We start from the raw sequence: 19997 nt of genomic DNA, 5'->3' as shown, positions 1-19997 counted from the left end.
AGCATAAACAATATCTGCAAAGTTGCGGCGCTGAAAGTTCAATGCAAACAGAGATATCGTCTTTTCAAATTCTGGCATTTTAATGCCTACAAAAACGGCTGGTAAGGGACTACAACAAACTACTTCCTGATACGTCACGAACCCAGATAAACCCCGCCTCCGGTAACACGCAACAAAGGGGGCGAGGCCATGCTGCGCTGCTTTAGAGAAGAGGAAGAGAAAACTAGGGGTGCACTTAAAAATCTATTCATATATGAATCGCGATTCTGTCTTCTAACGATTCTAATGAATTCACAAGTTTCAAAATCATGTTCTAAAGCAGCGGTTCTCAATCCTGTTCCTCGCATCACCCTGCTCTGCACACGCTCTGCATCTCTCTCTCTCTCTCTCTCTCTCTCTCCAACAATGAAATGTTCCATTTATACACTTATTTTCACACAGCTATGACAAGCTTTAAACATGGACGTGCGTGCGGTTGCTGTACTGTATTAAAGCTTTAATGAGGATAAAACCTTATATTAAAAGCTAACAGAAGCAGTAGCACTTACAAATAACAGCATATCTAAAAGTATGACACAACAACAAACAAAAAACATACCATTAAGAGCCATGCTTGCACAGGTTCTGTGCTAACCTCTTCACTAATATCCTCTGCGTCTCAATCGGGCTCAAACTGATAAGCAATATAGACGACGCCATTGTTTACAATACAACCGGAGCACATGCCGCTGAGCTGAGGGGCGGGACGTTCAGACGCGCACTAGAGGCAGTTTAGCCAATCACAACACACTGGGCCAACTGACCAATCTGAGCCCATTGCGTATTTCTGAGGGAGGGGCTTCATAAAACCAGGAAATGATCAGCACGTTTAGAGGAGAAGGGACAGAGCGGTGTGGAATAAAGGTAAATTATGTGAAAAATAATACGTTTTTTAAAAATGAAGCATTAACACATGTTAGACTGCACCCCCTAAACACAATCAAGCCTAGAAAAAAAACAGTCAACCACCCCTTTAAGTAATTAGCATTCTTTGTCTGGTAGAATTGAATTATCAGTGAAGCTAAGGTAGTGTTAAATATCAAACAGTCAAACAGTTATCAGTTAAAAAATAATGCTGAAGAAGAGCAGGTCAGCATCAAAAACAGCTTTACACCTAAAAACTGAAGTTATTTTTATTTATTTACTTATTTAATTATTAAGTGTTAGCATTTTCTGAGCATTCTGAAATGGAAATACAGATTATATGTTTTTATGGCATTGGTGAAGAATACTGTTGCATAAATCTACCTCTGTCTTGTGTCTTTGGTTAATACAGTACATGCAATATGCAGAACTTTATATTTTACAATGAGTGTCTTTACTGAAACCAACATTTGTGCATATTATCTTGTTTGCTTTGCTTGAAAAATTAGACCATTAAAAAGCAAGACAGTAATGACAGTCCTATGTTATAATAAAGGATACAGTTTCCAAACAGTGTGAGCACAATGAAGTACACAGAGCAGAACATTCCCCGGTGCACTCCTCCCTGGGATTCAATTCCATGATACATCACAGCATTCCAGTCCTCTCCTGTCAGAATCTTATGAGATAAAATACATTATGGAAATATTGTATTTCAAATGAGAGCGTTCAGACACATTTCACCAGATGGCCAATACCTGAAACACTGTCAGGATAGCAGCTGGGAATGTGTCAAAGTTGGTCGTCGGGGTCTCATCTTCAAAATTAAACCTAGAAGAGAGATGATGAGCTGTGAATCATTTTCTTGGATGAGTCTCATGTGTATGCTTAGGAGCCAGCTTTGCTCTAATTTCAAAATCTTTCACTTTTTCAATTTGTTTGCTCGCAAACACAGCAAAAACGGCACTGATATGTTCTAAATAATAATGTTTCTCTTCATCTGCATATAAAAGCTGAGCTGAATCCTCCTCTCTGCATCTCCAGAACTAATAACAAAAATATAATAGATATGCTCTTCCATGTACACTCTCAGAGGCTCTGTAGGGGCCTCATTACTAGAGAACGTGGAGAAATGCTTAAAACATCTCACAACAAAGGGCTTGTTTACATTATTCTGGAAAACAAAAGTGATGCCTTTCTTTGCCCAACCACCGTTACTCATTTTATTAGAAGAAAATAGCACAAAAACAATATAATGAGAGAAAACTGAAGTTAATGATAATTATAAACAAGTGAAATGTTGCTATATATTCATATCTAAAATTGTCTTGATTTTACGTATATAACTTTCGTAAAATCATATGTTTGCAAAACACTCATAGGAGTGATAAAAATAAGACATACTAGAAAGCCACAACATTGAAATCTCATTGGTTCAAAATCCATGTAGTTGCATATTAATCATCAAATATGTTTTGATCAGCTGTGAATGTTTCATTGTGCAGCTTATTACATAGGGTTCCATCTGGTTAGCAAATAGTTATATATTATATTATACATATGTATATATATATATATATATATATATATATATTATATATATATACCGTATTGACCTGAATATAAGACGACCCCCCTTTTTCCAAAAGTTGTACCTTTTGGAAAATGGGTTTTTGAAAACCTCTCTCTCTCTCTGTAAAACACATTTTTTTCTTAAATTATTATCATATTGCATATTTACATTTTTGTTTTGAAAGTATGGTAAATACTAGTAAAATGTACCAACAATGACATTTAAAAATATACACTTTTTGATATACCATAAAAATAACAGGTAGCCAATCTGAATTATATAACATTTAGGCTATCCATCTCAGTAGCCTACCAAAATTTTATTAACAGTAGAAGTGAAATCTTATTGTAGTAGTCTTCAAATCTGGGTACTGTCTGGGTACTGTAAAATCACTTACAGAGGAATTTTTGTCCCATCAGACCAGGCTAACATGTCAGTCACGACTCATGCCGCTATTAGCTTTTCTTTTTCTTTTTCTTTTGTTTTCACTCGCGATCTTCTAACATTATTACAACACACATTACATTACATATTTCATGGCACACTCATTTTATGCGTGTTTGGCGCTACCTATTGTTGTGGGTGTATTACAGACATGTCAAAGTCTAGACCCCGAATATAAGACGACCTTGTTTTTTTCAGATATATTTCCAAGAAAAAAACATTGTCTTATATTCAGGTCAATACGGGGTGTATATATATACAGTATATATATACACACACACACATATATATATATACTGTATATACATACTGTATATATATGCATACATAAAACAGATTCTGAGGGAGAATGTTTTATCTGTTTTCAGTAGCTCTACTCTCTGATGTGCTTCACAACCAAACGTATGAAACCGTCTCTCTCATCTAACCCAGAAAATGACTGCGTGGATCAGACAGTCAGTTTATCATGTCCATCTACAGTCCTAATGTGCTATGGAGCTGAAATCCAGTACCAGAGAAGCACAAAAGCAATTTCTCATTTCACTAAGCACAGATCTGGAAAGACTTCACCACCATCACCATAGAGTCTCCTGCAACTCACATTGTTATGTTTCAATAACATTTTCTCATTTCGCACCGACTATTTGTTTATCTGGCACTCTTCTTATTACAGTAGATCACATGGCAGCGTGTTTGCGCATCTAAGCTGATATTTACCTCATGGGAAGCATGTGTAGAGGCAATTCTTCTGTTGCAGCGTACGATTAATAATTCATAGAACAGAGAAATGAAAACTTGTGCCGTCTGGATCAGCTCAGTCATGTTTGTTAACATGTGGCTGAGGGGGTAAATGAAACGACAGGGCTTGGAAGAGTCATGGCTGCTTATGCAGAAGAACGTAAACAATAGGGAGGTTTTTTTTCCACGTCAAGGGATGATTAATGCATTTTCAGTCAAAAGTACATATTACAAGAGCTCTGAAAAGCAGACAGCAGGGAAAAACAAACATATTAAAATTCAACTAACCATATTATTGTGCATAGTTAGGGCAACAAATTAAATAGCCTTATTTAAGGAAGAGAAATGCTTCCAATATCTTTTGTTGAAAGTATTTTGGCACAAATTCATTCGTCTCTTGGTAGAAGCCAGTTTTTAAATGGTCATTAAATACATATTCACTTCCAGCCACAAATTATTGGCTGCTCAGAGCATGAAGTCAATTAGAATTAGGAACCAAACTTTCAAAACAAACACCTGTTATCTGAGCACTAACCATCAAATATAATTTAGGGTTATATTAATAAAATCCATTGTTTAATTTTAGGGACTTTTTTTACTTTTTTTGTGTTGGCTTGTCCAGTGTAAAACCTAAAGCAAGTGAACATAGACTAGATGACATGTGAGTGTGACCCTCAGCCTGGTACTTACTGTCCTCCAAAGAGCTGCATCCCCAGCAGAGCAAACACTACAATGAAGAGAAACAGCAGGAACAGGAGACTGATGATGGACTTCATTGAGTTGAGCAGAGACACCACCAGATTCCGTAACGAGTTCCAATACCTGTCGAAGCATTACATGATAACAGTTTAGGGAAAGGAATATAACTTGATTTGTGGTATGATATATAAATTCATAAAGACAGACTGTTGAACTATTGAGAATTAATACACGCCTCAAGTGTGTTAACACAGCCATGCAATGAATTGGAGCACTTGTTACACCTCCGGCCTATTAAATATATTATTATTTTATTACATTGTAATTCAAGGGTCAAGAGTCAATCATTCCACTTATACTGTACCACAAATACATCTAAATTTCCATCTCATTGTTATACAATTTCTTGTCTAGTGTCTTTTGAAACTTCATTTGAAACAGTCAACCAATCAGAATCAAGCATTTAACTATTGTATAAATAAATTCATGGTATAAATTAGGGGTAAGCGATATACCGGTAAACACGATTAACTGGTAGAAATTTGTCAACCGGTAGAGATTTTGTACTACACTGTAAAAAAAATAAATAAATAGTTGAGCCAACTTAAAATTTTAAGGCAACCAGCTTCAGCAGATTTTTGAGTTTGCTCAACTTATTTTTGTGGGAGATTCTCAAATTATTGTTGAATAAACTTAAAACGACAAGTTGAGAAAACTCAAAAATCTACTGAAGCTGTGTTCATAGAGCACTGGAATACTGAAGTTGGAATACTGAGTTATTTTTGCCACTTTGTAGGCCTCAAATGGTTAAATACACATATGTTTATGTGTCAGAATGCCTGTCTTTGCACATATCTTTGTAAACACAGTAGGTCTTAAGTGAAAGCCAACAACTGAGAAAGAAAATGCATGTGTAATAGTATATTGGATCCAGGCAGCTCTTAAAGTGACAGCAGTCTAATATTCCTGCTGTCTGTCATTCATGGTTATCATACAACAAAAAAGAGAAAATCTCTCACTGCTTTTGTCTAATTCACTGTTGTAACTTAAATAAGAAGAAATATATTTAATTTATATAGTGACGAATATGCAGTGTTTTTATGCATTTGATTTCTTTTCTTGTTTATTTGTTCTACTGTAGTTTGTTTGTCCTATTGCATGTAATTGGTTTCTTATTCTTATTCAATTGCTGACTCTTTACTTGTCTTCAGTGAGCTTGAGTTTTTGAGTTTGTTTTGCTAATTTTTTTATTTAGGTTAGTATTAGTTTTTTGGTGATTTTTGATGTTTTTTGGCACCATAGATTATCTCTTACTTGGTAACCTTGAATATCCTCAGCAAACGCAGTGCTCGCAACACACTAATGCCAAAAGAGGCTCCTGGTTTTACTGCTGCCCAAATCACCTCGAAAATGCTTCCTATAATCACCTAAACACACCAAAGATAGAACACAAATACATTAGGCACAATTTATTTTTGAAAACAAAGCTCATTTCCATCAATAATTTATTATAATTTTAAAATCATAATTATAATCATATAATTTGTCAAATGTCTTGAAGCTGCTGTCTTTGAGGGGGCTCAGCAGGACATCAGCATTCTTCTGTTTCTTATAAGGCAGCACCTCTGGCATTAACTGGAAAAGAAACATGTACTGTTGTTGGTCTCGCATATCATTAGTATCTGACAGCATGTTACTCACCCCAAAGTCAAAGCAGTTAAACGAGGAGTGAAAGTAGGTCCTGGGCCCGAGCCCATACATCTTCAGACTCATCTCTATTAGAAACAGACCAAGGAACACAAACTCCGCCAAATCTGTATACACAAAAAAGCATTTATCAATGGACTTTGTCATTTTTATAAGGCATGCCAGTAGTGAAAGATGTAATAACCCGCTGACAAAATTATCCTCATACTCTGTTGCTTCTGTAATAGGTTTCAACATAACATAACAGTTAATAGAGCTGAAGTGTAATCATCCAGGCCATTGTGGTGGTCTAAAGTTGCCAAGTCAAAGTCGTGTAGCCACTGGGCAGGTAACCGAAAAGATTTCATCACATTGTGCCCTTAAATCTTTTGGGGGAGCTGTCCCTGCAATAACTGTAGTGTATGTGGCCTTGTATAAAAGCATCAGCTCAAAGGCAATTAATGATTAGTAGCAGTTGGCGTGCAAGCAGAGGTATATGTAGGATGTGGGGCAATGCTCCTTTCTCATTTTTGGCACCGATCTAATTTATTCTGGTGATGGCAAAGTTGAATTTTCAGCAGCCATTACTCCAGTCTTCAATGTCACATGATCTTAATATGCTGATTTGGTGTTGCTTAATATTTTTGTATTTTTTTCTTGATTATTTGATTAAAAGAAATTTACAACAGAAAACAGCATTTATTTAAAACATATTTTTGTAACAAAGTCTTCACTGTCACTTTTGATCGATTTAATGCATCCTTGCTTAATTATTTGAAATTACCTTCATTAACTGATCGGTGTATAATGTAATTCATTTAATTACATTTTTAATCTAATGACTCTTCTTTTTAACTTATGAAACACAGCAGTAACAGCAACAGGAGCATTTTTATGTAAAACTAAAATTCAGCTAAAAGTTGTACAATTAATAATGCAAATACAAGGAGCATAGTATTTAAAAGCACTTTTTTTGCTTTGATTTTTTGAGGGTTTAAATTACTCCCAGTGCACCTAGGCCATGTTCAAATATAGTTCACATAAACCTGTGATCCTCAAGAGAGCTGTAGTGATGTTTTAAAGATGAAGTTCACTTACAGAGTGCATATGTGAGCCAGTCGGGCTGGTCGTAGTGAACTATAGCCACACATAGTGTGTTCAGTCCCACTATACACAGAACAGTCCAGTAGAAGCTCTGGGCCTTCACCATACGGCGGATGAAGAAGCGAAACCTCTTCTCTTTCCTGCGAAAGTATGAGGAGCTCTCGTTCTTGCTGCTCTTCACGCTTGTACGGGTGAATGGAGAGCCCTGGGGAGCTGCGGAGAGAGAGTTTCAGACGTTCACAAAAGCTCACAGATGATGGAGAGGAGAAGAGAGGAGAGGGATTCAACAAACACAACAAATCCTGATTTTTTAACATCCTATTTATCCATCTTTACACTCTCTCAATCTCCTCTTTTATTTTGGTCATTATTCTCTCTTTATGTTTCATGAAGAAAAAAAAAAAACAACCACAGATGTGAGTTTTATGACAGTTTGCCTCTGTTTTTTAATCTGCATTTGATTTTCTATGCTGATTTTGGGAGAAAATCCACCGTGAGTTCAAAGGTCACAGGCGTTGGACCTGGATCTTACCGACTGATAAGATGTCAGTGAAGTGGTCTTCTGCTTCCTCTGCATTGATGAGGTCATTTTTGCTCTTCTTGGCTCTCTTCAATACTAAACATGTTGGAAAGCGAATAGAAAATAAACAGTAAATATAATAATAAATTCTTAAAGAATACAGTAAATTAATCATTATTAGCAGTAAAAAAGAACATACAATCCTTATTGATAGTGACATTAAAACACATTTTAGGCTTAATATTAAGAAATGTGCATTGTGCACAAGTAGTACTCAAAGTGAAATGAAAATAAAGTCTGCAAGTCTCAAGTGAAATGTCATGAAATATTTTAATAGATTTGAACTATACTTAGTATGCAATAAATGGATTTTAAATATATTACTTTTTTACCAGGGTTACCTGGGTTGTTGCATTTCCTCTTGTACCAGGCACCATCCTCCTTTTCCTCTGCATTTTTATCTTCTTCAGCAAGCATTACTTCTTCTGAAACAAAGATATTGCACTACTTACACTATGTGGTTGCTAGGATGTTCTGGGTGGTTGCACAGGAGGAGAGACAGACAAAAGCAACCACTGTAAGGCTTATTGTAACCTGATGCTACACACCGCAATCACTGCTGTCACTGCAGATCTGACAAACATCCAGCAGGAGGCAGGGACAGCAGTGAGCACTGTATCGCCCAACACATTAAAGTTTAAACAATGCAGTGAATATCTAACTGACTATAATGGCTGTAGCAAGATACATGAAGAAGTCAAAGCGCCTGTAAGCAGTTAATTCCATCTTGAATTTATGGTGTTAAAACATCAAAGCCGGGCCACCATGGAGGAGTCTGGGAAATCACCTCTCTAAGCCAAATAAATCCCCATGGAAGAGCCCTAGTGGGCTTCTGGGAAACAAAACGGAGGATACTACATGCTGTGACAGAGCTAATTAACCCCTGCGCTAATGAAGGATCAGTAGTTTTACAAGAAATTGTGCCGCCTTAAGAGAAACTACAGTGTTAGGAAGAGAGGTAAAATTATAAATGACCAACAACATCAGCATTTAAAGCCAAAACATTCCCTTAGGAAAACGATTTCATTGCTTTTTTTTTCTGATTTATTCTTGTTATGATTATTTGTTGTAACATGCTAAGGTTTCACACATCCTGCATGTGCATCTACGTGGAAAATCAAGGGCTTTGTCCTTGGGGTATTTCTATTAACAATAGCCATTAATTGTAAAATGGTTACTGGAAGTGTGCCACTGAATATTATTACATCATTATGAAATCTAATGTACATGAGGATGAACATCAAATTCAGATCCGAATGGTCATGAATGTACACAAAATGAAGACTGCCCAAACCAAAAGTGTAGCTTAAAATTTTTAACCATCTGGATTCAGTCAGATTTACTGAACGGAAAGTATTTGTGTGTCCGGCACTGCATGTGGAGAATCATCACATTTGACAAAGTTCAAACTATAGGTGGGAAATTTGTTCCCTTATTTTATATTGCATCATAAAAGCCTGTATTTCAAAATATTGTGTTCATTACTAACATAGCTTTCAAATGCATGGGTTCAAAGGGATTTTTAATTTAAAGAAATCACTACTTTTGTTCAGCAAGGATGCATTCAACTGATCAAAAGTGAGTGCAAAGACATTTATAATGTTACAAAAATGTTTTCAAATAAATGCTATTCTCATGAACTTCTTTTCATCAAAGAACCCTGAAAAAGGGAATTAAGCAGAATAACCATTTTCGACACTGATAATAAGAAATGTTTCTTGAACATCAAATCAACATATTAAAATGATTTCTGAATGATTATGTGACACTGAAGACTGGGGTAATGTCTGCTGAAAATTCAGCATTGCTATCACAGGAATTAATTTAAAATATATTAAAACAGAAAACATTTATTGAAAATTTGATCTAATAAATACAGCCTTGGTGAGCAAAAGAGACCTGATTTTTGTTGATTTTGGCAAGTGAGACTCATTACAAAAAAAAAGAAAAAGTTAGTTATAATAATTTACATTTCTGTGCAGTTTTAGGAATGCAGTACTGTATCATGCTGTTCACACAGTACAAATACTGCAATCTAACTATATTAGCATTAATATTGATACATGGAGTGTGTGTAAAACAGGTTAAATCCTGAGAAAAACTTGAGAAGACTATTACTAAGTTGGCCCCAGATCAGTGCAAATCCACAGCCACGGACTGAGTCCTGGCTGATGAAAGAGCTGTTACAGGCAGACATGGGAAGACTGAGGGTATGAACCAGCTGGTAGAGTGAGTGGAAGGCTATGTGGTTGCCATGGAGAGAGGAAGTGCTGAGCAACAGACAGGCACAGATACATCAGCTCCCATCGCGGCCGAGAAGAGATTCGGGAAGCGAGTGAGATAAACAGTCATGGGAGAAAAAGCACTAGGGGACAGAACACCCTGTAGGGAACAGACCGAGGCCTTCTGGTGGTTGCAATGTAGATCACTCTCAGGTGTAAGTCTTGAAAACGACAACATCTCAGAATTTGAAAATGGGTTCTGTGGAGATATTACATGTCAAGTGTTAATGAAGATTTTGTTCACTGGAAAGACTGACCTGCTTTGCAGATCCACTCCAGGTAGCCGGTCAGCTCCCTCTCGATCTGCTGTTGTCTGCGAAGCTTCAGGAACTCCTGCCTTTTCTCCACACGCTCTCGCTCCTTTGCAAACTCCCTGTTTGTACAAATGCACATAAACACAGATCCATGAACACACTGTACTGCACAGAGGCATCAGGGGAGCCCTGCTCTATGGCACAGGTCATGTGTATAAGAGCATGCGTGCATCTAGTAATGCAAAAGCAAATTCACCCAGTGATGAAACCATAAGGTACGTGGTTGTAAAACAAAAGTGAAGGAGATAAAGGCACCAAAATGAAACATTAGAGAAAAAAGCAAGTACAAGGTGTGGCATCCACATTTGCAAGAGCAGTAGAAAAATCAATGTTTTAGAATCAATAGAAAACAACGGCTAGAAGTCTACAGTTTATGCCTCACTTAAAGCTGAAGTGTGCAATTTCTTTTTAATTGTTAAAATTCCTTCTCCTATCCTAACTTAATATACAGAGTCAGATAGTTAAGTCATTCTTATATTCATTTTCAGATATAATTGCAGGGTGATGCATAATTACGCTGATTAACTATTGAAGTCTATCTAGATCTATAGGTTTGTAGACTTCATTAGATCTTCATTAAAAAGATCAATTTATCCTTGTTTTCAGCATCATTAACAGCATATAGTATAAAACTGATAATAAGAAATGTTTCTTCAACATCAAATCAACATATTAGAATGTGACACTGAAGACTGGGGTAATGGATGCTGAAAATTCAGCCTTGCTATTACAGGAATTAATGTAAAATATATTAAATAGAACATTTTTATATAATATATATATATTTATATATATATATATATATATATATATATATATATATATAGATATAGTATTATATAAGAATATTATATATTATTATATATGCTACAGTGTAATACTATACAGTTCTGTTCAAACGTTTGGTGTCAGAAAATGAATGTTCTCTATTTTAAAACATTAAAATATATTTTAATAATGTAGAAGTCTTTACAGTGACTTTTGATCAATTTAATGTGCCTTTGCCGAATTAAAAAGTGTTAATTTCTTGCACCAAAAAATCTTACTGACACCAAACTTTTGAGCAGTTATATATAAATATACTGTATATAATATTATATCATTTTTAGACACAATATAATATGACAAAACTGTGTAGTGATACCTTGATTAGATATTTAGCTCATAGGTCGAAAAAAGTAGCATTTACTGACAAATGGCCATGCATTGCCTGTGAGAGGCATATTTTACCCTGTATATTTTGTTCATTTTCATAAGCATTATAGCCTTCTCTGCAGCATGATTATGTAGGAGCACATAAGGGAAAAAATGCACTGTTTGTGCCCCCTCACAACCTGCCATCTGTTATCATGCCAATTAGAGGACAGCGTGATGATTGACCGCCATTACTCTTTAACAGGTGCGCAGAGTGTACGGAAAAGAGGTGAAAAAAGCTATAAATGCGAAGAACAAAGAAAAGAAGAGAACAAAAGTAGGGTGGACAGAATGTAAGGGATGCAATGCTCCTGGAATGAAAATGTTACTTAAGAATGTGATCGAAGCAAGAAGGGAATGTGAACAGAAAAAGTCAACTAAAGGAGAAGATAAAATAGGAAAGCAGTACAAGACAAGAAAAGAGAGTAAATATTACATTAGACAATGCCGTATGAGAATAACTGAAAAAAACATTAAACTGACTTTTTTTGGTGGTATATCTAGTGGATTAGCACATATCCTGCAAAAATGTAAATAAATAACTGCAAAAACTTAAATAAATAAATTGTTGTAGAAACAATTTTCATTCAGAAATTGCTTGTTTCACAATTAATGTTAAAGAAATGGCAAGTAACACACTGAATGAAACCTCAAACTCTAAAATAGAAATACTGAAATAGCATTTTCTTGTAAAATGTACTCCAGTAACCTTTTTATTATTTACAACTATGAATTTATTTTTATTTTTTAATTTTTTTACAGTGTGGTTTAGGAATACGAAACTATGGAATACAAAAATGTGTATTTAGAATAAAGGTTTTCATGTATTTTAGTCCATTCAATAAAAATCAATGGGATCCAAAAGCAACATCCCACTGGACTCATTGACTCTTACTGTATGGACAAAAAATTTGACTTTTTTTTTTTTTTTTTATATATATATATATATATATATATATATATATCTTGTTTTGTGTGGCAAAAAAATAAATAAAAAAATCATGCAGGTTTGGAAAAACATTAAATTGATAACACAATTTTCATTTTTTGGTGAACTATCCATTTAAGAAGGAGATGCTGCAATAGCATCCAGAACACAACATACGCCATTCTTCAGTAGGATTCCCATATGACAATGTGGGGAAAATCCTCTTTTTTCCTCCCTGCATTGCAGTGGCAGTGTGACGGTGACAGTGAATGTGTGTACTTGTTGTGAGTGTGTGACAGAAGAGAGGGAATACTAACTCTGTGGCATGCTCTCTTTCTCCCTCTCTGACACAAATTGGGAAAGAATTTTCATTTTTGAGTGAAACTGATAAAGTCACCCTGCAGTCACTAACTGTATCCCTTAAAACTCATTTCTGATAATCAAAATGAAAAAATATTTTTTTCTTGTGAAAACATTTTCTTCATGCCTTAAAATGGCTTGAATATAACTCTAAAGCCTTACCTCATTTAATATAAATAGCATCATGGATATGCAAATTAGTCCCCGCCTCTACTCACTCACAGCATCTCAGACTTCCTGCCCCACTTTCACTCAGCTAACTGAAGCAATAAACGCTACACAATGGCAGATGGCAATACTGGGTTAATTCAGCCATATATGTCTGAACCAGAGAAGAACAGGAAGAAGGAATTATACAGAATCATCTGTAGCAGAATGGTTATGCATTTATGTATTGCTCAAACGTCAGACACATAACGGTAATTGATATCATTAGCCTTTAGCTTGACTACATTATCAAACAGCTAATAATGTGTTGCTAATGTGGCACAAACCATGTTTCCATTTGCCATCTCAGACAGCTGACTTCTAAAAATCAACATCCTTAGGTAGTAGACTGAGATACACTGCAGTTTTAAGGAGAAAATGCTCCACGATGGTATTGACTGATGAATTTGGACTTGGTTGGTCTTTAAGCATATTACAAATACCAGGCAGACATGTAAACATTAAAAACTAGATTTTCACTGCAGGGGGTCTATCTAATCTTTATCTCTTTTTCATGCTGTAAATTATAATACTTTGATGCCTACATTGAAATATTTTAGTTTTAATTTATTCAGACAAAAATAATTTTAAGATAAACAATTTTTCAGGTAAATACAGGTGAAGCAGTGCTTCATGAAGTAAACGTCACTGGTAATGGGGCTGCTCATGCAGTCAGGGTCAAAGGTCATCGTGGGGTGAGAGAGATCAAGATGAAATGGCTATGAATTGCCTTCTAGCTGGATTCCTGTTGCCTAACTATCCACTGAGAAGATGACACGGCTGCCCACCTCTTCTCGAAACCTCCACCCCGGGGCAGTCCTCTCATCTCTCCATGAGGCAGCATGGTCAGACAGGTGAACTAACCTCCCGGCCCCCGCACACAACCTTGAGAGACACAACATGCACCATGGCAACCAGTGCATCCACTGATGACTTAAGGTTCCTTCACACTTCTCCAACAAATACCAACATTTCAAACTAAATAAATTCATTCTTGCTGAACAAAAATACTTTTATTCAGCAAGAATGAATTTAATTGACAGAAAAGACATTTAAAATGCTACAAAAGATTTCCAATTCAATTGAACTCTTTTTTCCTGTTTATTAAAAAGTCCTGAAAAAGCATGGTTTCCACAAATTTCAAAATACCAATAAGAAATGTTTCTTTAGCGCCAAATCAGCAAATTCAAATTTTTGAAGGATCATGTGACACTGAATATTGGAGAAACGGCTGCTTGAAAATTAATCTTTGCCATCACAGTAATAAATCACATGCCAGGACATTATCCTTTAATTTTATGGACATTTCGGTTAATGCTAAACAACACAATGCAGAGCTAAATTAAAAATACAGGTGAAACACCTGTAAAAAAATATATATATATTATTTTTTAATAATAATAATTTATAATATATTAAAATAAAAAATACAGTGAGCATTAAAGAGATAGTTCACCCAAAAATGAAAATTCTGTCATTAATTAATCACCCTCACGTCGCTCCAAACCTGTAAGACCTTCTAAGACAAATTAAGATATTTTTGATAAAATCAGAGAGTTCTTAGACCCTCCCATAGACAGCAAGTGTCCTAACACGATCAAGGTCCAGAAACATAGCAAGGACATCGGTAAAATAGTCCATGTGACATCAGGGTTTCAACCATAATTTTAGCAAGTTACGAGAATGCGTTTTGTGTGCAAAGAAAACAAAAATAACGACTTTATTCAATAATTCCTCTCCTCCTCATCCCGTATGCTGTGTTGTGCCGCCATTGTAGAGAATATCACGATGCATGCGTCTGCTTTCGCATCATGTAAACAATGCATGCGTATGCTGACACATGTGCATGTTCAACGTAAGTAGCGAAACCCTAGCGGCAGAAAGTCTTCTGGGCCAATCCAGCAATGTGGAGAATTTCACAAAATTTTAAAACTCACTTTCTCTCAAGGAGAAGGACACAGCTAGAGAAGCCTGTGCCATGCCTTTATGTAACACTTTATTTTAGCCTAATTAGATCTGCTCCTTAGTTCCCGTCATACTTTGCAGCCTGTGGTGTGTAGACATTTCACACTTCAGATGGAGTTTGTAGAAAGCCTTTGCAAGTGTGATAATTTGGGGGCTGCTCAAGCAATCTTGAATGCACAGTCTTGAACTAGGTTACCATGAGGACAGATACACAGTTAGAGAGCTCTCACCGCACATAAAAACAGATAGAGTCCCTGTATGGTAAAAACTGCATAAATATTCTGTCACTTCCGTACACACTGAAACACACATCCCTGAATGTGCTGTGCACATGAACATTTTCTGGCAGTAGTAACCGGGAAAAAAAAAAAAAAATTAAATGCAAATCCTCTCAAGAATGTGTCTTTGAGGGCCTGTTTCACCTTTAAAGCTAAAAACAGCTTTAAATGAATAAATTTCACACTATAAGAGTAGAGGCTGATAACATTACTTGAAGGACGATGAGAGAGCATGAAAATTAAGAGAGAACAACAAAGAGGGAGAGCGGATGGGGGACTGAAAGAGCGTATAGGGACACAGTGGCAAGTTCATCAGTATTATAACACCCAGAGTTTGATTAATTGCAGCAGTGACAACTGCATTGTGCAAACAAATGTACTATTGCTGAAGTGAAAAAGATCCAAGCAACCTCATTTTTTTAAATATATTTTAAAATGTAATTTATTTCTTTGATGGCAAAGCTTAATTTTCAGTAGCAATAACTAGTGTCACATGATCCAACAGAAATCATTATAATATAATGATTTGCTGCTTATAAAACACCAACTGTGCTGCTTATTATTTTTGTGGAAACAGTGATCCATTTTTTCAGTGTTCTTTGATGAAATGATGCCAAAGATAAAGCATGAAGAGAAAGACTCTCACTCTCATAGCTCTCCTGTCATTCTGGGATTACTGTACTCCACAGAGAGAGAGACAAGCATCACCTCGTGAGAATGAATCTTTTCAACTAAAGCCTTGAAAGCAGAGATGCCAAAGGATGTTAGAGTCCCTCTGAAGGAGCAACAATAAATATTGAATGCCACACAACAGCGACACAGACATGAAGAGCCATTCAGTGAAATAGAGTGAACATTAGATTGAGGATTTCCAGGAAATCATAAATTCAAATCCCACCAGCAACTAAAGTCCACCACAAAGCATTCATCCAGAGACTTTCCATTAAAACAGTGTTTGTGTGTGAGAGAGAGAATAAGGCAAATATATTGGGAGAGAGAGAGAGAGAGAGAGAGGTAAAGCATGAGGGAAAAATAAAGATGCTTTAGTGTGAGGGCGTGTTATTTGTTTTATAGAGAGTGTATGTGGCTTTTGGCTCAATCACAATTGATGGAGGAAAAGCCTAATTGTGACCAACACTGCATTGGCGAAATAGAGCTGCCTAATCGAATTGAGAAACAGGGCTCTACTGCACTTAACATTGCTTCTACTCTGGATATGCATAAGCTGTAGGTGAATAGATTCAAACCTGTAGGACAGAAATTATTTTATGAGGCTTTCAATTGTTTAGGAAAGCCCATTTATTTTAAAAGAGCCCACCTAATAGCTAAAAGATGCATCCCTTGAATAATTTTAAAGGAAAGCTGTTGGTTTGCTTCCCATATAAGCATTAAATGGTCACTGTATGCTTTGTATTGGCTCCAAATTGGTTAAATTAATGTTTGAAGCCAAGCAAGATCATGAATTCTAAAGGTGAACGATTAGTTTAGTGGGTTACATGAAGTTTGCATCCCTTTCTGTTGAGACAAGAGTAAAACAGATGATCATATAACAACACTGCAAGCCAGGCTTCCTTTCAACTTATGGATTGAAATATGAATTGAACTGACCAGGTGCAAATGATAGGAAGAATACTTAACTAATTACAAGGAATTCAAAGCAATAAACAAATTTCACTAGTCTTGTGACAGAATAATGAATAATAATTTGTATAACCTGTTAATATAATTTAATTCTGATTAGTTATACTGTACCACCTAATGTTTTTAAAAATAACCCAAATGTTGTATGATCATATGTTTATGGGTAATTCATATTGAATTAAATTGAAATAAATATTATTTAAAAAAGGAAAAAAATAAGTAAATTTAAATTCAATTTTCTGAATATAAGGCATTCTCAAATAAATAAATTAATAAATAGTTCCTCCGTTTTACCATTAATGACTATAATGTCATCCCTAGCAACCCCTGAATTTACTTTCAATAAATATTTTTAAGACACTTTTTAAGAATCCTGAAAAAGTTTACTTGCATGTGTACAACACAGAGTTACAAAAAATTCCCACGCAGTTAGGACTAATTTGATGACTCTGATTTCAGACTCACCCTGACAGCACCCCCAGAACCAAGTTGAGCATGAAGAAAGAGCCAATGATGATGAGTGGGATGAAGTAGAGCCAGTTCCAGGTGTTCCCTGAGGCATCGTTGGCCTGCAATGAGACAGAAGTAATGAGAGTAGAAACTGAGAAGGAACAGAGGTACAGAGAAATAAACATCAGAAGAACCTGGAGGAGACCAAATCTCCACAGGCTACTCTTGAACCCCCTATCCTTCACAAGCAGCCCCTGTAATAATCCCTATACCACATTTCACAATAGCACATCCGTATCTATACAACCATAATCCTTCTTATTGTCCAAGTAATTACTTTTTGCAGAGATCCCAGGGTATTTACAAGGGTAAAAAAGAATGTGAAATGCAATCTACTGGTCATCGCTCTGTAAAGAAGATCGTTTTAGACTAGTGAGTGACACTGACAGAGTTTCTCTTTGATTCGCCAGCATATACAACACCGAGCCGTACACAGGGCATGTTTATGAGGCATGCTAAGAGAAGATTTCTCCAAGTGCCCATTTATTCGCAAATTGCTCTAACATATTGTCTGTAATTGTTAAGGGATCATGGAGAATGCTGATTCAGCAGACACATACAGATCCTTAAACCCCCACTACTCTCTTACACAGCTGTTTCTAAGGCAACCGGCTCGCCGTGCCTACCTCTGTCCCTTTATCTCTCTTGCTTTAGCTTTAAAATTGCATTTTTGGCAAGAGCAGTAAAGCAGTCAGAGCCAAATTCCATTGCTGCATCTCCACTCCTCTGAGTATTACATTTATTACAGCACTGTAGGGAATTTGTGTGACTTGACTTTTTCTTAATGATAATTTATTTATTGCTGCTAAAGTCTATATCGGTTACTGTTTCATGCATCCGAATGAAAGATGACAGTACAATAGTATCTCTTTAACCAAACATTTTTGTTTTAAAATGAACAGATTCTAAACCAAGTCCAGTGCAGGGTGGGTTGCCAAATATTGCCATCTTTGTGGTCTGAAAGGAATTGTAGTGATTCAACTTTTAAAACTGGATGAACGCCATCTGACATCAGGAAAAAAGGAGACGGCACTGAAACAATTTCATCTCATTCAGAGGGTGGGAGAAACAATGGTGGATCGCCTACACTTCCTCTAAAGCTTGAAAATTGTCTTGACATGCTAAATTAATATGTGTTAAGTAGCCAAAATGCATGGCATTGTCTCAGTGGTCTGGTGGGTTAGATGTTTTCTGTAGCCCTTGCATCACAGGTTTGTGTTCTCTCGAGTGATATGGGGATTGAAGGAATGCTGAATACAGTCTTCACAAGATTACCACAGTTATGACAGGAGCATCTGCTAACCAGACATGAGAGATAGTATAATGGTTAACAATTTAACCTGGGCTAATTATCCAGTGCTTCCATTCCAACTTCCATACCACATTTTGTGAGGTGTGAATACATCTGCTCTTAAAATGACAAACAATAAACAAATTAGGGCTGGGCAATAATTTTGATCTTGTTATTGTGCTTATTAATAGTGTTTTCACTATATTTGGGATTTTAATATCCAGTGCAGAATTAATGTTATACGGCTCGTTCAGTGACTCACCGGCCGACTCAGTGATCAGCCGCAAACACTGATTCTGCTCAAATTCCCTATAAAATCATAAATGATTCCCTTTGAGCTAAATTAAATTATTTACATATTAACCCTACACATTATATCATTGTAACATTACAATCTAAAAACAAAAATAATGCTTTTTAAAGCATAAGTTAAATTCACTAAACTAAAGACTTATTTTTGGCGTTTTTTGCTGTTATTATGATAGGACAGTATAGAGGAGACAAGAAGTGAAGTGGGAGAGAGAGAGAGAGAGAGAGAGAGAGGGTGGGACCGGGAAAGGTCCTCAAGCTGGGATTTGAACTCAGGATGCCCATAACGCAACACCATCATATGTCAGCATGGTCACACTTTATATTAGGTGGCCTTAACTACAAATATCTGTCAGCAGGGGATGTACAGTATCTATAAGAGATTCTGATGGGGTCAAGCCGCTTTAAACTATACAGGTTAAGTATATCTTACGAGCTAAAGCCCTTAACATAAATCAGGTCTCATGTTTAAGACAAATTAGATTATGCACTTTCTCCGCAGCAACTCATTCGCATTTTCTCCCTCTATTCTGCACTCATATTAAACTACTGTAGGTCTATATTGATATAAATAGTATTGCCTCATTCCATATCATTTGTAAAAAAATACATCAATATATATTGTACAAACTCAATAAACTGCCCAGCCATAACACAAATCTTAAAGGGTTAGTTGACCTAAAAACCACACTTTCTCTCACACATAGTAAAGGAAAAGCAGCATATACTGTATGGTAACTTCAATATACTTTCTCAATTAATATGAGGTCATAAAAATGTATGCATTGGATAATGATTAAAACATTTTAAGATAATCTTTATATCGAATATAACCCCTTATGTCAGCTACTTCTATACTATGTGCATATATATATATATATATATATATATATATATATATATTGCAAATGATTATAATTGGGACTGAACTACTGTATGCGCAAAAGGGAATAACTTAAAAGATCTGTGCAAACCAACAAATGCAGTCTGA

The 19997-nt window shown here is 35.9% G+C and overlaps 1 protein-coding gene across 7 annotated transcripts in view; it reads right to left on the bottom strand.

Annotated features, from left to right (window-relative positions):
- cacna1ba (calcium channel, voltage-dependent, N type, alpha 1B subunit, a) overlaps nucleotides 1–19997 on the bottom strand; it is a 106105-nt gene that overhangs the window by 49349 nt on the left and 36759 nt on the right. For all 7 annotated transcript variants that reach the window (XM_058775762.1, XM_058775763.1, XM_058775764.1 and 4 more), the window contains exons 6-15: nucleotides 17362–17465; nucleotides 10267–10382; nucleotides 8069–8152; nucleotides 7680–7763; nucleotides 7142–7360; nucleotides 6059–6171; nucleotides 5672–5784; nucleotides 4349–4480; nucleotides 1662–1734; nucleotides 1465–1582 (exon numbers count right to left, since the gene is read on the bottom strand). In XM_058775762.1, the coding sequence (XP_058631745.1) occupies nucleotides 1465–1582; nucleotides 1662–1734; nucleotides 4349–4480; nucleotides 5672–5784; nucleotides 6059–6171; nucleotides 7142–7360; nucleotides 7680–7763; nucleotides 8069–8152; nucleotides 10267–10382; nucleotides 17362–17465 (1156 nt within the window). The remainder of the gene's footprint in view (nucleotides 1–1464; nucleotides 1583–1661; nucleotides 1735–4348; nucleotides 4481–5671; nucleotides 5785–6058; nucleotides 6172–7141; nucleotides 7361–7679; nucleotides 7764–8068; nucleotides 8153–10266; nucleotides 10383–17361; nucleotides 17466–19997) is intronic.

Source organism: Onychostoma macrolepis, chromosome 05 (assembly GCF_012432095.1).
Source record: "Onychostoma macrolepis isolate SWU-2019 chromosome 05, ASM1243209v1, whole genome shotgun sequence".
In the NCBI taxonomy this organism is placed as follows: Eukaryota; Metazoa; Chordata; class Actinopteri; order Cypriniformes; family Cyprinidae; genus Onychostoma; species Onychostoma macrolepis.
Note: the sequence above shows the minus strand (reverse complement) of the source record. Positions and strands in the feature narration are given on the sequence as shown.